The sequence below is a fragment of the Gymnoscopelus microlampas genome, assembly GCF_963454915.1.
Source record: "Gymnoscopelus microlampas genome assembly, chromosome: 16".
NCBI classification, from domain to species: Eukaryota; Metazoa; Chordata; class Actinopteri; order Myctophiformes; family Myctophidae; genus Gymnoscopelus; species Gymnoscopelus microlampas.
This window is the reverse complement of record NC_139953.1, coordinates 22,310,401-22,331,936: the sequence shown is the minus strand read 5'-3', so window position 1 is coordinate 22,331,936 and position 21,536 is coordinate 22,310,401. Positions and strand designations below refer to the sequence as shown.

General features: G+C 41.4%; 1 protein-coding gene across 2 annotated transcripts in view; it reads right to left on the bottom strand.

The window, feature by feature from the left end:
* Positions 1 to 21,536, bottom strand: part of mthfd1l (methylenetetrahydrofolate dehydrogenase (NADP+ dependent) 1 like) — a 54,918-nt gene that overhangs the window by 6,328 nt on the left and 27,054 nt on the right. For both annotated transcript variants that reach the window (XM_084083402.1, XM_084083403.1), the window contains exons 21-26: positions 14,904 to 15,043; positions 14,105 to 14,146; positions 11,659 to 11,762; positions 10,969 to 11,146; positions 5,795 to 5,902; positions 5,515 to 5,667 (exon numbers count right to left, since the gene is read on the bottom strand). In XM_084083402.1, coding sequence (XP_083939528.1) covers positions 5,515 to 5,667; positions 5,795 to 5,902; positions 10,969 to 11,146; positions 11,659 to 11,762; positions 14,105 to 14,146; positions 14,904 to 15,043 — 725 coding nt within the window. The remainder of the gene's footprint in view (positions 1 to 5,514; positions 5,668 to 5,794; positions 5,903 to 10,968; positions 11,147 to 11,658; positions 11,763 to 14,104; positions 14,147 to 14,903; positions 15,044 to 21,536) is intronic.

Genomic DNA, 21,536 nt, shown 5'->3' with positions numbered 1-21,536 from the left:
ATAATATTAATGTGTGGTTAATTATCACATAATCCCAAAACACACATGGACTTGTGTCACGGCATACCAGCGTGGCTTGGCATCACAGTTTGGGAACCATTTCTCTAATAGAATGCTGGCCCAGGTTTGAATCAGACTTGAGGCTCTTTACTGTTTCCTGTCTATCACTCACTGGAACAAACATCTGAATACAGCATGAAAATGAATACAAAATAAAAATAAGTAAATAATAATAATAGCAAGGACTATTAATAAAGAAAGGGAGCAGTAATCTAATAATGGGCGGCCTTGTCATGGCAGTATGCCACCAACGCCAGTGACTGAACAGTCACTGGCAACAAATTAAAGTGCAATAGCCCTCATGGGAAAATCTATTAAAAAACATCGCTGCTATCCATCTTCTCTCAGGAATAGCAGTACTGTTCTCTGAAGGAATGCAGTAATTGACCAATATTCACACGGCTGCCATTTTGCTCATCTCATACTCAGGGGGTGGTAAATCTGGTCCACCCCACCCCCTCCCGAGTATGACGTGAGCAAAATGGCCACCTTGTGAATTATGGTCAATAGGCTAGACGGTTTAAAGGAAACACTGCCTGGGGCCAAGAAACCTAAAAAAGGGTTTAAAACCAAGTACATCGAGTGTCACTGGTAAAATGTCAGTGCAGACAAGCTGAGAATAAAGGTTGTAAGCTACAAAAGATGTTGTCCAATGTTTCGCCCCTCTTCAGCCTAAGAACGTGTTGTAGCTTGAAGAACACAGAACACTCCGTGGCTAAAGAGGGAATCTCTGCTCTGCCAAGAAATTCCCGCCATCATTGTCAAACACAATGCACAACATTGTCTGGGAAAACTCTGTAACAGCCTGAAAGAGACAACATAATCCCATTCTGATCATCAGTGATCCCCCTCCACCATTCTGGATGAGAGTGTCTGGATCAACAAACAAAATCTCTCCAAGGGAAAAAATATATACACATAGATTAGCATTTGGCTAATCTGAATCAATCCAATAAAACTGTCACTATGCTAATTTTACAACTCAAATCAGTAGGGTTCATCTTCCAGGGAGCATGAAGGTGCACATGGCAATCCAGCCAGTGGCTTTCTTATTAGGGAAAGTTTTCGCCAGACAGACGGACCGGCCGACTGAAATAATGGAGCTATACTATAAATACTATACTATAAGTAGTATAGTATCTATATAAATAGACTCAGATGCGAATATTAGACCCATGCACACGTACTATGTATAAGCAAGAGGCTCTACTTCAACCTTGTGCTGTGCCCTTGACCACTGACCGACCGTTGACCCATTAGTATGATCAAAATGTGATTATCGTTGTGACAGACGCTGGTGATTACAATACATCTGCTTTGGTGAGCACAGGTGCAATCAATCAAAAATTCTATAAAGTCTTCACTCCAGCTTCATGGATGATATTCTATTAGCAGGTGTTTAACTCAGTGGCAGAATTAGTGTGACTTGGGGAAAAGACCATCGGTTTTCTAAACTAATGAATAAAGATAGATTACTGGGTTAGGGTGTGGTCGCACAGAACTTTAATTTAGCTATTTTGCTAGCATCGGATTCAGTCAATGCTTTTCAATGGGAACGTTTTTTTTTGCAGAAATCCGCAAATGGCAACAAACTGCTCCGTTCCCACTGAAAAGCATTGTCAGAATCCGCCTTCATAGGCAGAATCAAAGTTCGGTGTGACCGCACCCTTGGTTTACTTAGCTTAATGCTTCCCCATAGGGATCAATAAAAGTGTGTCTGCCTGTCTGTCTATTTAGTTTGAGTATCAGTGTTCTACCCTGTCTGATTATTAGCCTATCACGAACATAATTCACACACCCTCCAACAATATGACCTCTTGTTGTTTTAGGTTGGTGTTAAGATGTTGGTGAGATTTAATTGGAAAAAATCTATAGTTATTTAAATATTTCAACAAAATATTCAAGCTATTTCAACAAATTATATAAGTTACAGTGTCTTATACAATGTTATAAGGGGGTTGGTTTCTTTGGTGAAAAGGGTTAGGCATTATGACAGCATGTGATCATCCAAAAAAGTCAAATTCTGGGTCAAGGGATCATGGTGAAGAATCTAGGTCTAGGACCGGAGTGGCTCAGGATTGAACTCTGACCTACGTGAGGGTATGCTTCCCTAAGGGAGCACTTTGAACTTCACAGTGGTAAGTTGTAAACATTTGACCATTACGGTACTCTGCATCCTACAGGAGGTTGGAACATGGTTAGGTAGTAATCAACCTAACTGCACAAGGTTGACTGAAAATAATAATGTTTCTGTACGACGATCAAAACGAATATCTATAGATTTATTGCACTCTGCAAACAAATGTTTGGTTTCCATTCTACAACCTTCACCTTAACACAAGCGGATATCAAGGATACAGATCTGACACATTGGGAGTGGCCGGCCACAGCATCAAAAACGTAGCCTGGCATGGCCAGACTAATATCACTGCTTATTATATTAGTCTGGAACTTCGGTGTGGAAGATTCATTTCCAATGGCCAGTTTCAAACAGATTCAAACGTCACAGCAACACATTTCCCACTTTGAATAGTGGGCTCTGATTGGTCACCCACAACTCTGGGGTGAGCAAAATGTAATCTGCCCAGGACTATTTTTTTTTTTAGCTTTGTCAGATTCGTCTGGTTTCCAGGCTATCAAATACGGAACTCTCACCAAAGAGTCAGACATCAAGGTTACCTTTCTTCAGCTATAACTAGAGTATCTCAGCTAATGTACAACTGGTAGAACATTCACCACTTGTGGTCTTGTGGAATAGCTTGCCAGGAGGAGAGGTTCTATAAATCTGATCTATTCCGGGATTTATGGTTGGATAGAGGCAGCTTTAACGGGATGTGAATTCTACAGAGACCTATTGTTCTGCATGTGACCCCTCCCTCACATATCTGTAGAATGACATAGGCCCCTTCCTGATTCCTCCTCACCCTGCAAAGATCCTCAATTCCCCACTTCAATCTGCTACTTCTCCTCCTTTCATACACTCACTTCCCATTGTGTGCTGGTCCAATCTATCGTGACCTCACCAAAATGTGAACTTCTTACTAAATAACAATGTCTCTTGACATTGTCAAAAAAAATGGTATATGTTTGGACTTTGACGAAGGGATAAAAATGATCACCTCATCGAGATATAAATTTAGAGGTATTACGTTACGTATCAATACATTGAACACAGCTTCTTCAGGTTCAACTGAGGTTCATCAGAACAAGCCGATTAATTGCTCAGTCCAATGTGTTTAAAAATCCAATCTACAGACAAGACGGGCAGACAAAGAACTAAGAACCACCAAGAAATTCCCTTGGGTCAGGAGTCACAGTTCAGGGGTCGTCAACGTGCCAGTGGTTTTGTAGAACAAAGTCAGAGGTGGGAGATTGGAGAGACGCCACATTGAGCCACCCGTCACCCCTACCCAGCATGCCCAGGGTGTGACACCTCGGCCTCAGCCTATCAAAGAACACCCCTCGGGGCATGCTGGTGAAACGGCAGGGGCCCAGCACGCTCAGGAAGTTGCTTCCTTCCTGCCCAGCCCACTTTTACCCAGGCGGCTCCATGTAGTCCACTCAAGCTCTGCCTAACCAAATGGCAGGGTTATTTGGATCCCCATTAGTGGCTCAAACTCAGAATAGCGGTTTTGTTGTTGAGTTGCTCTTCAAAGACAAGACACGAGACAACGTAACAACAAATACCATGATGAAAAAATAACAAATCTTATTTTTCACCAAAAAGATTACCTTTTTTATATCCTTTTTTAAATTAGTCTTACTTTAGGTTTGAATTAAGCTAGTAAGAGTTACTTGATTGAAAGGCAGCAGTCAAGACAACACAGCAAGGAGCAAGTAGTATATTTGTATTGTATTGTATAGTCTGTATTATGTACGGTATTACTGATGAATTGAGTACAATGGAAACAAGCCCTGGGGCTTTTTGTGTTATCCTTTCAGCATAACATTTGACTGTACTGCCCGTACTGTTAATAAGCATGTTAATAAAAGTATTCAATCAATCAATCAATCAAAGCCTTCATCCATATCAACTCTGCAGCCAATCCTTACTTAAGAGGTCATTCTTCAGTAAACTCACCCTGCAGACACACACACGCACGCACGCAAGCACGCACACACTTATCCAACCACCCACTCGCACATACACAGTTAACAGAAATTCCAGGCATTTCTGGCGCCGGGGATACGATTAGAGGGACAGCATCTCTGGAGCCACAGCTGGACAGGGTCAAAACACAGAACAGAGCACTGCACAAGCGAGGTTGTTTAAATTAACACCACACTCAATCCATGTACAGTCTATGCACATATACTGTGTGTATGCTCAATCACTCAAACAAAATACAAAACACACAGTGTCTTTTAAGACAGGTTAAATAAACAACTTTCATCACCTGTAACGCTCTTTTAGGCTCCCTAAAAGTGCTCGCTTACTGCACAATTTAGAATTTCTGTCACACTGTACGACAGGATAAAGGTAAAATGGAGATTATTCAAAGCGTAAAAAATAGAGCCGAGTTGAACTAAGACCTACATCAGCCGACGTATGTGATATCTCCAGAAAATAAATGTTTTAAAAGAAATGAGGAAAGTTTGGATCCAGTCTCGTCTTGGCCGAAAATGACATGGTTTGTAGTTCTTTGATAATATTCCTGCAGTAACTTGTCCGGTAAAGGTAGCGGTGTATAGGTAGTGGTTTATGTTAACAAAAACAATTACCTTTATTGTTATGTTTTGGTAGCTGTTATAACAATCTTATGTTGACTATTGTTGTAGTACCACAATGGCACCATTTTTTTTTTTTTTTTAACTTTGTTTGTTGGGGTTTTCACAGCAGGATTCAGCATTAAATGCATATGATCAGGTGCATAAAAAAGCTCCTTAGTGCAACCAATAAAATACAAAAGATCAATAATCACATTGAATTATCCACAATGGCATCATTTCTGACACAGACAGAATCTGTAGTAGCCTACAGCAGCATGGATCGGCTCGTGGATGGCAGTCCTTGGCTCTGTAACAAAAATCACCCAATACCAGGTGACTCCGTGGCGTGCAATAATAAGCATTAGACTTCCAGTCCCAACGTCATGAGATGGTATCTCAGTCCTGATTCAATTTTTGTATTAGGATTAAGGTTCGGTTTAGCCATCGTGGGACACACATACCAAGTTTGACACATGCACACGCGCGCGCACACACACACACACACACACACACACACACACAAACCCCCCACCCCCCCCACCCCCCCCACACAAACACACACACACACACACACACACACACACACACACACACACACACACGCTTGTACAACTCATGTACTTGTGTAATGTTGTCAGTAGGTACTCAAACATGAAGCCATGAGGGCATGACACCCTTGATTAGGGTGTCACCCTAGGCATGAGACCCTAATCATCTGCTTAGGAACTATTGTTAACCACTCACCGTGCCAACTAGTGGGTAGATGAAGCCAGCCCCGATGCTAGCACGAACATCCCTGATGGGCAGAGTGAATCCGGTGGGCACCCCCTTCTTGTCCGGCATGTGGGACAGGGACAGGTGTGTCTTGGCCATGCAGATAGGCAGTTGACCATAGCCCTGGGTGTTGTAGCACAAAATAAAAAACTCAATGGTTTTTGTATGTGAGGGAAAGAAAGAGAGAGAATGAATGTGAGAGACAAATGCTAATCAGCATGACTCATCCGTACAGTGGCGGTGATCTCACCTGTTGGTTGTAGTAATCTATCTTGGCTTTGGCCTCTGTGGACAGCTCAATGTCATCAGCACCGTACACTTTCTGGGCTATCGTCCTGATCTTCTCCACTATGGGTATCTGGGAAAGGCACAGTCTATCAGATACAGCTGTGAAACATAAATCATCACATCGTTTATGGGGATTATGGCACACCTCTTTGTATCTGTCATGGTTTGTTTCATAGAAATCCACCATAGACATGTTATGACCTCCTTTCTGTCAATAAATTCCGTGCAGGTGTTAAGTTTTCGAAGTGTTCGAGTTCGGAAGCGCTCGTTGGAAATCACTCAGCGGTCCTGCGTACCACCTGTTTTGAAATTGCTAGGAGTGCAGGAGGCAGCAGGATGTTGCGTTATTGAAAACGAGTGCTTCCAAATTCAAACCCTTTGAAAAAGAATCACCTGCACAGAATGTATTGACAGAAAGTAGCTCATAACATGTATATGGTGGATTTTTATGGAAGAAAAAACTTTTTTTTAAAAAACTCTTTATTTTCAGGTTTCAAAATTTTGTAAGACAAGACATACAATCAAATAGTACAAAAAAAAAAAGAAAAAGAATAAGGAAAAAACATTTAGATAATCATACAAACAAACAAAAGAAAACAAATATGAAAGAAAATCTTGACAGATACTGTACAAAGAGGATAACCCAAGTTTTCCATACAGCTACAATGTTGGTGAGTTTAACGTCGTTTAATACAATCAGATAGGACTTTTCGGTTTCAATGAATGGGCAGTCAAGGGTTGGTAATGGTATTGCAACTCTAGATGCCAGATAGCATTATAGCATCTAGGTTTCTTGTGGCTAATAGAAACCATGATAGCATCCCTTTAAATATAGAAGCAGGACTGTATCTGTAGGCTGGTGTTTCCTCTTGTTTTTCTATGAGATTTACACCTCTTCAAGATGGCCAAATGGAATCATGTCATTACTTTAAAAGGTTTCTCTCACTTAAATCTGACAAGACAAATGTGTTAAGGGACTGTGAATCAGAAACAAACAGATGTTATTAGAGACATACCAGCTTGGTAGGTGAAAAAAAATCTAATCTACTGGCTTCTACCTCAACTTGAGCATCAGTCAAGCAAAAGATTTAATAGAGTTTGTTACTACTCACTGAGACCTTCAGTTTTAAGGACTCTCCTCCAGGCTAAAAACAGCATGCAGGATCAGTTAATCAAAGTCACAACATCCCAAACTCACTAACTCAAACCAGCTGATTCCCCACCCCCTCAAAATTGGGTCCTGAATATTTAGGTATCCCCAGAGATGCCAGCCCAATACTCACACATGAAAGAAGATGAAAAAGAACGAAGGCAGCTCATACATGCGCGAAGGCAGCGTGCAAGAACGTATTGATTTTTTCCCAATCAGGCCCCTGACCCAAAATGAGTTTGACACCCTTGGTCTAGCGCCTTCCTACATGACAGAACCTTTAACCCAATTCGAGCAGGAGCGTGGCCTGTGATTCACCGGACGAGCCATTCTGGTCATTCCAAAGTCCAGAATGAACACAAAAGGTGACCTTTGCCACCAGGGCCCCTAAACCTTGGAATGACCTACCTGAGGAGATCAGGCTAGCAAGTTCAGTGTTCTCTCTAACGTCACTTCTCAAATCACACTTTTATAGACTTGCTTTAGTCTGTTGTGTTTCTCTTTTTATGATTTGCGCCGATGTCTCTATATATGGACATAATACCGTTGCCTAACAACGATGATTAGCACAGGTAGCAGTGATATATGAGCATAATCTGGGTACCCACACCCACGTCCATCTCGATATGTGGGCATATGATGTGCTGATTTGAGTTGGTGTCTGGCATATCCATATTTGGGATGATATCATACTTCTTGTCATTTCCGTGTTATTGCGTAGACAACGTGTCGCATCATGAATGTCCATATCTCTTTTTATGGTATATATCTTTCTTGTTATTAAAATTGCAGTGTGGGTGTAGACCGTAGACTGTGGGTGGGTGTCACAAACATAACAGAGACCACTTTAAACTAAATGTTATTAGTTTCTAGAAAACAGCTTTTTCTAAAACACTTCTAAAAACATCCAAAAGCTACTGTCCACTAATAAGCAACTATATCTCAAATAGTTCTATATCTGGAAAATGAAAACAAAAATATTGATAAACAATGGTCTTCTGAGTTATTTTCTTTTATAACCTGTTTTTTGTGTCTAATTGTAATCTCAATCAATCATTGCTTTGTCCAATTCCAAATTAAACAATGTGAGGAGCAGTCGACGTTGGTCAAATGCTTTGGAATAACCTCCTTATTAGAAAGAACTAAGCAGAATTTAGATGAAATCGGCTAAAACTTGTTTAATCCTGCTCTATGCCAGGGTGAGGGCATCTGATGTACTTAGCTCCCTCCACATGGGTTCAAATGCTGGGATTGGTCTCCATAACAACCAAGAAAGAGAAATTATTTTCTCTTTATCACAACTTAGTGATGCATGGGGCAATTATGATGTCACCCACACATGCTAGCATTGCCATTGCAATTGGCTGGCATGGTGAGAATTATGAATGAAGTATCTAGACATAGCGTAAATTCATTCAGTTTTGATACTGTTTTTATCTGGTTATGCTTATTTTTATGACATGAATTCTTCTAGCTTTCAGGATTTATGTATTCAGATCGATATAGTATTTTTCTGCACTATTTATTTTACTCTTATGAAATTCTGCTGTCTCTAAAGCTGCTTGCAGATGGAAAACAAATTACAAATGACAAATAAAGCAATCTTGAAAGCAACCTTATTTGCAGCCTTGACCTTTGACCTATCTGAACCAAACATTAATCATCTCTTCAAGATTCTACTGATCATTCCCACCAAGTTTCATGAAAACACTCTCATCCACTTCTCAATGTTGACCATGATCTTCATTGTGACTTTGATCTTTTCGACCCAAACATTTTTGAACAGACAGACAAACAAATATAGGGCATAAACATAACCGAGTTACAGTATTCTACATGAGCCAAAGATATGAGGAACTTTGAAATTTATTTTACAGCGTAATCCACCCGCACCCATCTGAGATTAGGTTTGTTTTCCTGACCTGAATGCACCCAAACTGCAGGCCCCACGGGTCACAAGACATCACAGAGATCACTACTGTGATTCTACAACTGGTCAGTGTAGTCAATTCTATCCTCCTATAATTTGAGTAACCTCTGTCCGTTTGTCTGTAGTGGTGATGTAGTGTCTGCAGTGGTGATGTAGTGGTGAAGCTACCCGGTTCTCCTCAGTGGCTGGAGCAATTGCTCTGATTTTGCACACAGCCATTGACCATTACCATCTGAACTTAACTGTGAAGCCTGTTTTTTGATTTCATCAAATCTCAGCTTCTTATTAGCGTTTATGTGTGAAAGAATGTCGCCTCCCGGGTTGCCAGATCATGTGCGCATATCCCCCCACGGATGCGTCAACCGGGTATGGTCTAGTTACCAGTTATGTGCAAAAACGCAACATTGCACTGGTCTTTTCTACCTGGGTCAAGGAGTTATGTGGTGTAACATAGAACTCCCTTTTATAAACACCCTTAACTTAACCACCTTATATACTTTATATATACGTTGACCAGAGTCCCCCCTTTTCTCCCTCTACACCAAATTTAGAAGCTCACAACGTGTTGTGAACTTGTGGATCTGCTATAGAAGCGATTTTTGCCAAATGTTTGCCCCAGAATTGGAGGCTAGGGTTTATGACATGTGGTTAACTCTGTGCTATTTCCCTCAACTAACCAGACCCATATCCCAGCATACTGCTAATTAAAATCAAATTCCTCCATTACTGTAATGGTCTAACAAATATGTTGTCTGGAACAGATTAGATACAAAATATCACCATCATTGTGGAAGTCCCCTTATGGAGCTCATTAAACATCAGGTACTGTAAGTAGAATAGCTGAGTCATAATAACGGACGCTGGCCACTGATGCTCCTCATCGAGGGAGATGAGACCCTCTAGTCTACAGCACAGACTTTCCCACCCCACTGTTTACAATATATTGCATGATATATTGTGAGCTATAATTTGAACTGAACAAGGTGCAATTTAAATGACTTTTCATTAAACACATTCAATATTCACAAAGGTAGTACCCGAGTATAATTCATGTGACTATCAGTTGTAATGTTTAAACGTGATATCCAAAGTTTTGGAAGAGCACAAATAACTTTGCTCTGCCTCTGTGAACTTGCCACTTGAGGTGACACAAGCCCAGTGGCTTGGCCTCTTGACCATAACATTCTGACAACACTCTGTATATTGCAGTGTGTGTTAATAACTGTCAACAAGTCCCATACAATTAGCATCACAAGCCAGTGCTATTTGAAACTAATGATTGACCTAGAGGCTTACTACAGACAAACAAGCAAGCAGCTTAATCTGGCTATGACATACAGCAGCTAGCTTTGCCAAACAGGCAAGCTGTGCAAATAAGTTTCAGATCAGCAGGGCAGCATATCAAGCTGTGCTTTAATGAAACATGTCTCTGTAATATTTACATATTATATATTATTTATATATTAGTGATATACTATTATAATATGTACATATTATATCTATTACAGTGACCTAATATTCATATTTCATTAACATTTGCTATATTGTTTGGCAATGTAAGTAGAGTGCCTGTCTGAGAGTCGGAAGGAACCCCGTTCAATCCCCGCTTGAGCAAGACACTGAACCCCTAACTGTTTCCGATGAGCAGGTTGGTGCCTTGAATGGCCTCTGCCATACGTTTGTAGAAGTGTGTGTGAATGGGTGACACAATTACATATACTGTATGGTTACATACATATGGTTATATATGGTTATATACAATAACAGTATATATTATTATAATACATACTATAGTATATTCATAATAATATAATAATATACTAATAGAACAACTGTATTGTACGACACAAATTACATCTTTTTGTCAAATGATACATACATGCGATGAGGCGCAACACAACACATAGTGACTGGGTGGTGCGCCCGCCCATTAGCCAATTTCAATATAGGATAGTCCCATTACACACTTAACCACTTACTCCATATACCTTGATGACTGGGGCCAAAAATAGCCACATGCTCACCACAATGCATTATGAAATGACTGTGCTCTCACCTCTAGGCCGTACAGGAACTGGAAGTCACTGGGTCTGCTGCTAGCCTCCTTCACAGCTTGCGCCAGCTTCACTGAACCTCGTCCGCCCAGCGCCCAGTGGTGGCATGGCACAGCATCAGACGCCCCGGACTCCTTGGCGATCTGACACACGAGGTCAATCTCTGCCTGGGTGTCTGTCCTGTGGAGTCAACATGGCAACTGTTATATTAGGAGGTGGCAGGTTGATAAGCCAGTTGACATGAAGGTGCTATTTGGATTAGCGCAGTGTTTCTCAAACTATGGGTCGGGACCAATTTTTTGGTTGCGGACCCATTTTAATGGGTCATGACTGGGTCATGAGTAAAAAAGATTTGCATTTCCTAGAATAATTCTTTTCATTATTATTTCTAAAGAGTTTTGAAAAAAATAAATATATATATATATTTTTGGAATTGCCAATTATTTGTAACCCTTTTTCACCCAATTTAGTGGTTATGCCAATGAATTCCTCCCCACACACATTTCTGTGTTGTCACTGCTGTTGTACCCTACACACAGGATAGAGCACCTCCGTCCCACTCCTCCCACCCAACACTCTCTGCAGACAGGTGCTGCCCCAGCCTGTATTATGTGCAACGACAAACATCTCCCACCCCGCCCGGCTTCCCTCGCCCATCTCTCTGGAAGTTATTCATAAGTTTGGCGTCTTACTTGAACACGTTGAGGGCGACCACCACCGGAACACCAAACAGGTGCGCTATCTGGATCTGCTTCTTCAGATTGCTATGGCATCCACCGGCCACGAGGCTCAGGTTCTGAATGAAACACACAGCAGACGCACGTGAGTCACCACAGATGGAAGTTCAAGAGTGCACGACTGCTGCTGTATTTAATATGAAACCCAGACGGTATAAATCACCTCATCAAGAGGAATATAGCCGTCTAGTCACCTCAGCTGCCCAAGAAGGATATTACCCATAATAATGTTGCATTTTGGACTCAGTATGTGTTTGTGTGAGTGTGCAGCGAGACAGAGAGAGAATCAGAAGTAGTCCAAGACGGTTGTAATTGGGTTAGAGTTAGGTGTTTTTTTAGAACACCTAAGTGCCTGTGTTCCCATTCCCATCTTCTATGATAGTTGCAACCCAGAGCGAATAAAGAAACAGCCATTTGAGAGATGAGATGCAGAGTCTGACATTAATAATACTACCTAAGACAATCCCCATTGCTCATCCTATGTATCTACTCAAGCCCCTGATTATGAAGTCTTATAGTATTAGGAAGTAATAAATATCATGCCATTGAAATACAGCAGCCAGTTCGTATAGCTAAGCTGGTAGCTATTATACAAAAATATTTTAAGAAGTACAATTACAGCAATTCATAATAAAAAAGCTTATTAGATTATGCCATTAGTCTGTTAAGGCACAATTCTAAATGTTGCTTCCATGCCTGGTTATTAGCCAGTATCTTGCAATGTTCTTTAGTGTAGCATCTTGATATTACTTGATATCTTGGTAGATTGTATCATGGTATAGTTTCATACAGTAAGACTGTGGTACTAAATAGTGGTACTAAATAGAATCACTAACTAAACAGAAAACATCACATGGATGCACCTGGGACGTATCATCAGTGTTGTAGTGTTGTAAGACTCATCTATTTATTATTTTCTTATTACATATTATGTGCATACAGTATTATGTCGGTTTTCGCCCTGGCATAATAACAGCATACACACTACGTCTGACAATAACAGGCAAGGTAGAGAAGTTTTAAAGGTTAGTATACTAATATACTTTATAATAATAGAATATACTAATAGAACAACTGTATTGCACTACAAAAATTACATATTTTTGTCAAATGACACAGACATGCGATGAGGCCTAACACATTGAAAATAATCCAATATCGTTTTGTGTGTGTGTGTGCAGCACAAATCACAGAGGCATTAAAGCCACGCAGGGTCCATCAGTCTGTATTCGCTGGCTCTGTTCCTGCTAGAATCTCTGGTTCTTGTTACAGGCCTTACAATTAACTTAGCCTGATTCATTATTTGCTCAGCTGAACCTGCCTGAGAGACCAGTGATTCAAGCCAGATATGAACGTGCGCCCAGACGTACGCAGCCACGCACACACCCACACAAACGTGCACACATTCAAAAACACACACACACACACACACACACACACACACACACACACACACACACACACACACACACACACACACTTAGAGTCCCACCTCCGCTCGTTTAGGGCCTACACAACCGGAAACCACATGCAAGGATTCTGTTTGGCCTGTTAATCAAATAATTGCTCTTAACCACGTTAGTGGGCGTTGTATTTATGTACTGTATACGTATATATGTGGCTATCAGAGGAAAATGTGAACACAGCTGGGAGCCTGAGGCAGTGCAGAGTACTGACAGAAACTCTCTTAACACAACGCCTACCCAAATGCATTAAATGTGCGGAATGGAAGCAGAAATCAAAGCTTACTGGTCCCTGCCACATACATTCTTTGGCTGTAGGTTAAAACTATGATAGTAACACACTGTATAGAGAGAGCTTTTAGTCACTCAAAAGCTGTTCAGACCTGAGCTGTTGTCCACATCTATAAAAGGTACGGCACCAAGCACCCATTGGAACCAAAAGGGCACTGTGTTGCCACCTATGGGTTCAGTGATGTATGGCTGCAATTACCATAGTCCACAACATACAAGACACTCCAACAAACATGACTTTATATTTGTGGGTGCATGTGACAAGAAATAATTTTATCGTCTGTGGTTTGCATGAGCAAATTAGTGTAAATCGCTGCATTATGACTTAAGACTTAAGTGTTAAGTCATCTTGACCTTTCAGTCTAAATCAATTATGTCTCGCTCATCATCATAATGATCCAGACCCCTACTAGATCTCCAAGCTACTCCAGCTAACTCCACTGACTCACCACAACCCAATAAATACTCATGTTTATCTTCCAGTCTCGTTTGCATCATAATGTGTGTGTGTATGTGTGTGTGTGTGTGTGTGTGTGTGTGTGTGTGTGTGTGTGTGTGTGTGTGTGTGTGTGTGTGTGTGTGTGTGTGTGTACGCGCATGTGTTCGTGTGTGTACAGTATATACACCCAAAAATATGTCTGTCTTACCTCATCTATGTACTCCTTGGGAAGAGGTGCACCTGCGGAGACCTAGAAAAACAAACAAACTTGATTACACACAATAATAATCATATCACATCAGGGGTGTAATTTTTGATTCCCACCTAAAGATATAATAATTTGTTGGCAATTGGAATGGGCTAGATTAACATTTTCTTTTATGTGTGTGTTTGATCATGTCTGCATGAGTCATTATGATAATTAATGTAATTACTTTCACCAAGAGGAATAACAAACTAATACTATAGACTTCTAGGTAACTAGTATGAGAATTCCAGGAGGTGGGCCACTCAAGATAGATCATAAACATTTACTTGAGAGGAATGCACACAACTCTTTGCTTACAGATTGGACTACACCATTGGCGAGAACTATCAAATAGTCTTGTCCTTGGATGCCCTCTTTCAACTAGGGCTGGGCAATTAACCGAAAATGTATTGGAACCGATATTTAGACCCACTTATAGTCAAATAATCGAGAAGCGATTTGTTTTCACATTTTCTTACATATCAACAAATTAACATAAAACAAAATTAATATATGTTTTAATAATCGACTAAATTGATTAGTCTGATTAACCACATACATCTGTATTATAGCTCATTGTACAATGGACGCGTGTACCTATAGTGAAAATAGCCGATGAAAGCTTGAGCTTGTAGATCTGTAATTTTCACTATTCCTATTTTTTCCGACAGAAAGAGTATGCGTATGTGTGGTTGGTTGTGAGAGCAAGCAGTTGCTAGCATACAACATACAGACAGTCAAGTGGGCGTTAACTACTTACATTAGGTCCACCGCCATGCATCTTCAGTGCTCGGACCGTAGCAACCAGCACTACCACGTTAGGCCTCAGGCCTGAAGCCCGGCACTTGATGTCGAAGAACTTCTCCATCCCGATGTCTGCCCCAAAACCGGCTTCAGTTACTGTGACAGACAAACAAAGAGGGGCTCTTACTCAACATAGGGAAATGGTCAAATATACAGTGACAAACACCCCAACTACTAATAGTGTATGACTGACTGTCAATCAATGGTCTTTTCATAGCTGGTAATAACATTAACCCATTTAGACCTGTTACTCCTTTACGTCGTTATACCTTTCAATCCGGGACAGTATCTGTGTCACATTAGTTGTTGCTATACTGAATAGCAACATATTTTTGGGAGGTGTAACCGCCCCTATATGTGCGGTTGGGACATTTGCTGCACTGTGATTGGCCACCCATTGTACCCCCCTAACCCTGCACTGCGATTGGCCACCCATTGTACACCCCTAACCCCTACACATTCAATGCAAATCTATACTTTTCTTTAAGTGAGCTTCCATCACTGTGATGACCACTAGCTGCACTGTGATTGGCTGACTCTATTGGCTGACTCTATTCAGCACTGTGATTGGCTAGCGAGACACATGACACATGTGCATAGTCCTATAAATAGGACTATGCACTTAAAAAAAACACATTTATGTTTTTTTTTAAGTGAGTCATGGGTCTGTGATGACCACTGTGACCACACCGCCCACTTCACACTGGGTGTGATTTTTTTTTTTTACATTTTGGAATACAAATTTAGGTCTTAGGTCAGGATTTAGAAGGCGTTTTTAGAATCGGCCTCAGGTCTAAATATGTTAATTGTGGGCGTGTATCATTTAGGTATGAATATATGGATAAATGGACATCTCGTGTAAAGTTAACTTCATGCTTGCAGAAACCATAGATATACGTAGATACCACATTGACTGCTGCTGTTCATCGGAGCCATGCATCAATGTGCCGCCAGATTGGTCGAGTTAGCTGCGCTTCCTAGTGCATGTCCACAATTAAGATAATCATAACTAGCTGAATTTTCAACCAATTTTAAGCAGTTTAGCTCCTTACAAATGCCATGTTATGTTAAATTCTCAAACATTTCACATGCGTGCGCGCACACAGAAATTGGCAAGGATTTAGCATACTGTACCAATCCAAACATTCCTGTAATGTGTGGGAACCCTGGACAGAGGGATGGGAATGAGAGGCTGAGCCAACAAAGAGGTTAATAGTCTGTCAACTAACTTGTGTTAATGTCATAGGTAGTTGATGTACAGGTATATGCCTTACTACTATCAACTCTTTAAGTACAGCATCATCATGGCCTCATTTGAACTTAAAGGCAATGTCAAGAGCAGTATTACATTTGCCCATACTCACGCCCCCCCCCCCCCCCCCCACACACACACACACACACACACACACACAGTCTCATCAAGTCAGACATCTGCAGAAAGTCACAAAGCTTACATCATACATCATACTGTCTTTCCCAATGTCACCTCTGGACCTAAGTAAAGTGTTTCAACAGAACGGGGTGCCTGATATAATATCATTGATATGATCAGCATTATACCTGGAGTGGACCTATTGGCTAGGCTCCAAGCATGCTCTAATGAATAGCTCTGTATAGGTCCTTCTAAGATCTATGGACTGCTCTGCTGTATTCCACTAGGAGCACCAGAAGAGCTCCAGGCACTGAGCCCAACCTGCACCTTCACTTCCCAGCGTGCCCTAGTCTTTCTGAGCTTCCTGGCTGACCTTCCGTAGCAGCCCAGAGGAAGTTACCGTTTCCACTGGGCAAAGGTGGCATTCCTGTCAAAGGGGTGTGTGTGTGTGTGCGTGTGCGTGTGCGTGTGCGTGTGCGTGTGTGTGTGTGCCTGTTTTAATAACCCAACTCACTTCTGACTGCTCCAAGTAATTTTTTCTATAAGCGTGCATTGCAGCCAGTATGTGCACCACTGTTAACGAGGTTCCCTCAAACTTTTAACCGATGACAATTTTAAATGATTATACACTTGAGGGTGGCTTTACCAGTATTATTGGCACTTCAGTGATGCTTGCAGAACGAGTTCTCCACCTCACTCCTAACCGCATCACTTTCGTGCCAATAATCACGGTAAAGCACACCTTCTTGTGTAATATTGCTTCATTCTCAAACTTGGTTATAGGAGTCGTGAGTATTGATCCCTTAAAGAGGAGATTGCTCTTCTGGCTCTTGTTCTCTAAAATAAATTAAATGTATAAACTTTCTCAGATTATCAGAAAAAGGGAATTGTCTCTGTATTATTGTTACTGAGTCAAATAAACAACTAGAAAGGTCTCCGCCAGGCCGGGTTGCCTACCCAGGGCTCACAAACTTTGGAAGCCAGTGGTAGCCATTCGGATTGGAATCTGAAAAATCTGACTGATAATATTGGATGACTATGTTCTCATCCTTAAACCAATTTCTATAAACAGGCAATATTGAGTTTGACCACAAGAGATTAGCCTCCTCTGTTGTTTGGTAAAGTGGAGTAACTCATTGCTGGCTACAGTGAATATGGATGACAGATGTTAAAGTACTTACTATGCGGTAACTGTTTTGTGGGAAAAGGAGCGAATTTCCATGAGGAAACACAATGCTGTGTTAGCAAATTACATCACTGTCAGGCAGAAATTAGCAAGTCCAAAAAACGTGACTTTTCAGGAAATGAAAAATAAAAACTGTGTTCCAAAGGAACTAATGTAGTTATGAGATTTAGTCACATGGTCTAATACTTATCATTGGTTAAATATTGGTCACCCTTGACAGACGTAAAGGGCGACCAATAGCATTGATTTATACAAAAAAAAGAAGGAGATACAAGGTTTTCACCCAGAAATATGCTACTTATTATGTCGAGATCCAAGAAGAGAAGAAAATTAAGCTGTGATAGAATGAGAGCGAGATCCAGAGGGAGAAAAATGGAGAGAAGGATGGCCAATTACAGGACATAAGAAATTTTCAGGAAGAAAAAGACAAGAGTTAGAAGAGTGTAACTACTTCTGGGTATATTACTGATACTGATACTACACTCTATATCAGAGCATGTTGACTTGTGACTTGACATGAGTAACAAATCAATCCTGTGGTATGCACCCAAGAATTTAGACAGACTTGTGGTTTGCCACAGAAAGTAGACTGGAGTAGGGGTGGGAAATATGGACAAAATCAAATATCACAATATTTGTAACCAAATACCAATTTTCAAAAACTATAAAATAGGGTTTAAGTGATTAAAACCAGGAAAAACTACATTAATGCCGTAGATATATTGCTCAGCCCAAGACTGAAGTGTAGCGTTAACTGGAGTGTATGTTTGGATCCCTGTGAAGGTAGTCAGTGAATAGAAACCAGGGTGTACAACTGTACTGCCAAGTGACACCAAGAGTGACATGAATCCAGAGGATGTTGTAAGGAAACAAGCGTGTGAGGTTCCAGTTCTGCACGGTGACCTCAAAGTCTGTCCAGAGCCAGAGGGACAGGAGGTATGAGGAGGCATGCGTTGTTGTGAATAGTTTGGTCGGCTTTTTGGAGAGAACACAGAGCTCTGTCATGCGGGGTTACTAGCAGTCAGAAGTACTAGAAATATGCATGCACAAACAACCACACACACACAAGACTGGAAAGTAGAACGGGTCAACGTTGCTTTACGTCTCTGTACCATCATGGCACTTTGCAGTCTGGGCAAGTCTGGAATCTAGGTTTTTATTCTCTTTGATGCCACATTAAAAAACATGCTTTACCTCAACTGAATGACCAGGTAAAAGTTGAGGTCAAATGTTGGAGGATGGAAGGCATTATTCCCATATTTACTGTCATCCATCAGGGGGGTGGGTGTTACTAATTTAACATTTAATAACTAGATTAATTTGCCTGAAAATATATATTATTTTCAAACTGTTTATGTAGTAAATATACACAGAATGTGAATATTACGCAGCGATAAAGCAACGTAACCTTTATACAGAACAAAGTAATTTTTCACTGTGAAGGCAATATTGTATATTTGATTTGGTCCATATTTCCCAGCCCTACATCAACTATATGAATATTTTTGAAGCGAAATACTCGCTGGTCGATTTTCATATTGTTTATTCGTCACTCCTCTGGTGTTTAAAGACTTTAAGTGTCCATTCCTCTAAGCAGCCAAATGTGTTTCTCAGCTGTGAGGCGAAGGTTCTGCAGTGTGGGAAACCACAACGTACAAAACCTGTACATCCAAGGGGACTCTGAGCCTCCTCCAGTCCAGACTGTTAAGGATAGAGGAATCTCTTACATCTGGCATGTGGAATGCATTTCTAATGCATGGTTGGGACAAGCCCCACCCCTCCTCCAAAAGCAGCATTCTCCAACTGCAGACTCAGATTCTAAAGTGGCTTGAAAGACCCCCACGTTCATATTATGGCACAATGAAATGGGGCGCTGTGAATATAGATGTTGGATGTTCATAGATGCAGAGTTAATCAGGAGTGCCTATGGCCACAGGAGATCAACACAAAGGGAGACCGCAAGCCAAGCTGAACTATATATATATATATTAACAGAAAGAACTATGGAATTGTTATCTTGATCTTTCACCTGCTATCTTATCACAGCTCCATCAATCATGCAGAGAACGCATAGGATTATACTTTTAAGCCTTGTTCTGACCAAAGATTGGCGACGAGACAAAATCTTTTTATGCCCGATTTATACTTCATCTTAAGCCGATGTTGCGTGCCGAAAATAGCCCACATACAAGCTCACATTCACAACACATTGCAAGCTTAAGTTATAAGTCTGCTATTTTCACCACGCAACACTCACATGCGACACCGGCGTACGACAGAGCATACATTTGAGCCTTAGAACGAAAAAAACGCAGGGCTCTGAATGACCCTTTACACTTACTGACAATGATCAAATTAGAAAAGAGTCAAACACTGAGGCTTTATTTCTTTTAGCAGCGATCCAGTACGACCAATGTTCCAGTAAAAGGAACTAAAAGGAGAGGCTTGTAGGAGCACAGTGGAAGTTGGTGTGTGGTGAAGGTGAAGAGGCGTGTGTGTGTGTGTGTGTGTGTGTGTGTGTGTGTGTGTGTGTGTGTGTGTGTGTGTGTGTGTGTGTGTGTGTGTGTGTGTGTGTGTGTGTGTGTGTGTACTGGGGGGGGGGCGGGTACTGTCAGGCATGCCAGCTGCATAGAGGAGGTGGGGGGGGAGTTCCTGACATAGCTGAGAGTCGGGTAACAAACACAGACAGGCGAAGGAGGGTCCAGGACAGACAGATGGAAGGAGAGATGAGAGGGGGAATTTCAAAAGTGGGTGGGAGGGCGCGCACACACACACACACACACACACACACACACACACACACTCCAGTGTTGTGAAACTTAATTCTCAGTGCATGCTGCCAACATGTTTCCCCAGCTCTGCAATGAAAAGGGTTGTGTTTATGTGGTGTCTCCCCACAAATAAGTTAACTGTTCCTTTTTTCACATATCATTTTCTTACAATGCTTGTATCCAAAGACATACACACACATACATGTGTGTATATACACCTATTACACAGCGTATATACACACACACACACACACACACACACACACACACACACACACACACACACACACACACACACACACACACACACACACACACACACACACACACACACACACACACACACACACACACACACACACACACACACACCCATAAAAACATATTAGCAAACACAGGCCAAAATGTTAGATGTGTAGGTACTACAAACACACCTGAAAATGCCATAATAAAGGACAGCCCCACTTCCAAGAAAAACCCCAAACACACACACATACCAAAGATTCTTCTGCAGTCAAAGTGAATGAAGAGAGAGCAGACGGCAGCGGGATAGATAGACAGATAAAGATGGACGGGCGTATGCATTGACATTGATGGGATTAGCTTGTTTTACTCTAAAGCATTCCAGAGGCTCTTAAGATGATCAATCTGTTTCCTTCCTCTCACTGTCACTTTTTAGCGCAATCTTTCCTCCTGTTCCTAGAAGGTTCCGCATGACCCGGGGAGGCTAATCTGCAGGTTTGACATCCCCAGGACCTGGGCAGAGGAGAGCCAGGACCAGTGCTAAGGTGAATGTAGGCCAAAGGTTCTGGGAGTAGGGAAGTGGGCCAAAGTTCATTGCTGGAGTAAGTTGTAAGGCATGGTCTAAACTCTGACTGTTAAGGAAACTTGGGCAATGAATTCCACAGGGCTAGTGGTGTGTGTGTGTGTGTGTGTGTGTGTGTGTGTGTGTGTGTGTGTGTGTGTGTGTGTGTGTGTGTGTGTGTGTGTGTGTGTGTGTGTGTGTGTGTGTGTGTGTGTGTGTGTGTGTGTGTGTGTCTCCATCTGGTTCTCCCAGACTCTACAGTTGGCAGGTACATCTGGTTGTCTTTTCCAAACGCATGTTGTGTGCACGTGCAGAGCAAAATCCTGAGTGTCAATTTATCGCTGAGAGTTTAGAATTGGACTCATACGCTCTGTGTTAAATGAACACTCAGGATTTTACTGTGTGCTTTGGCCTGTGCCCAGCGGTTGAAGTGGTGCGATTGTTTTGAAGTAGAA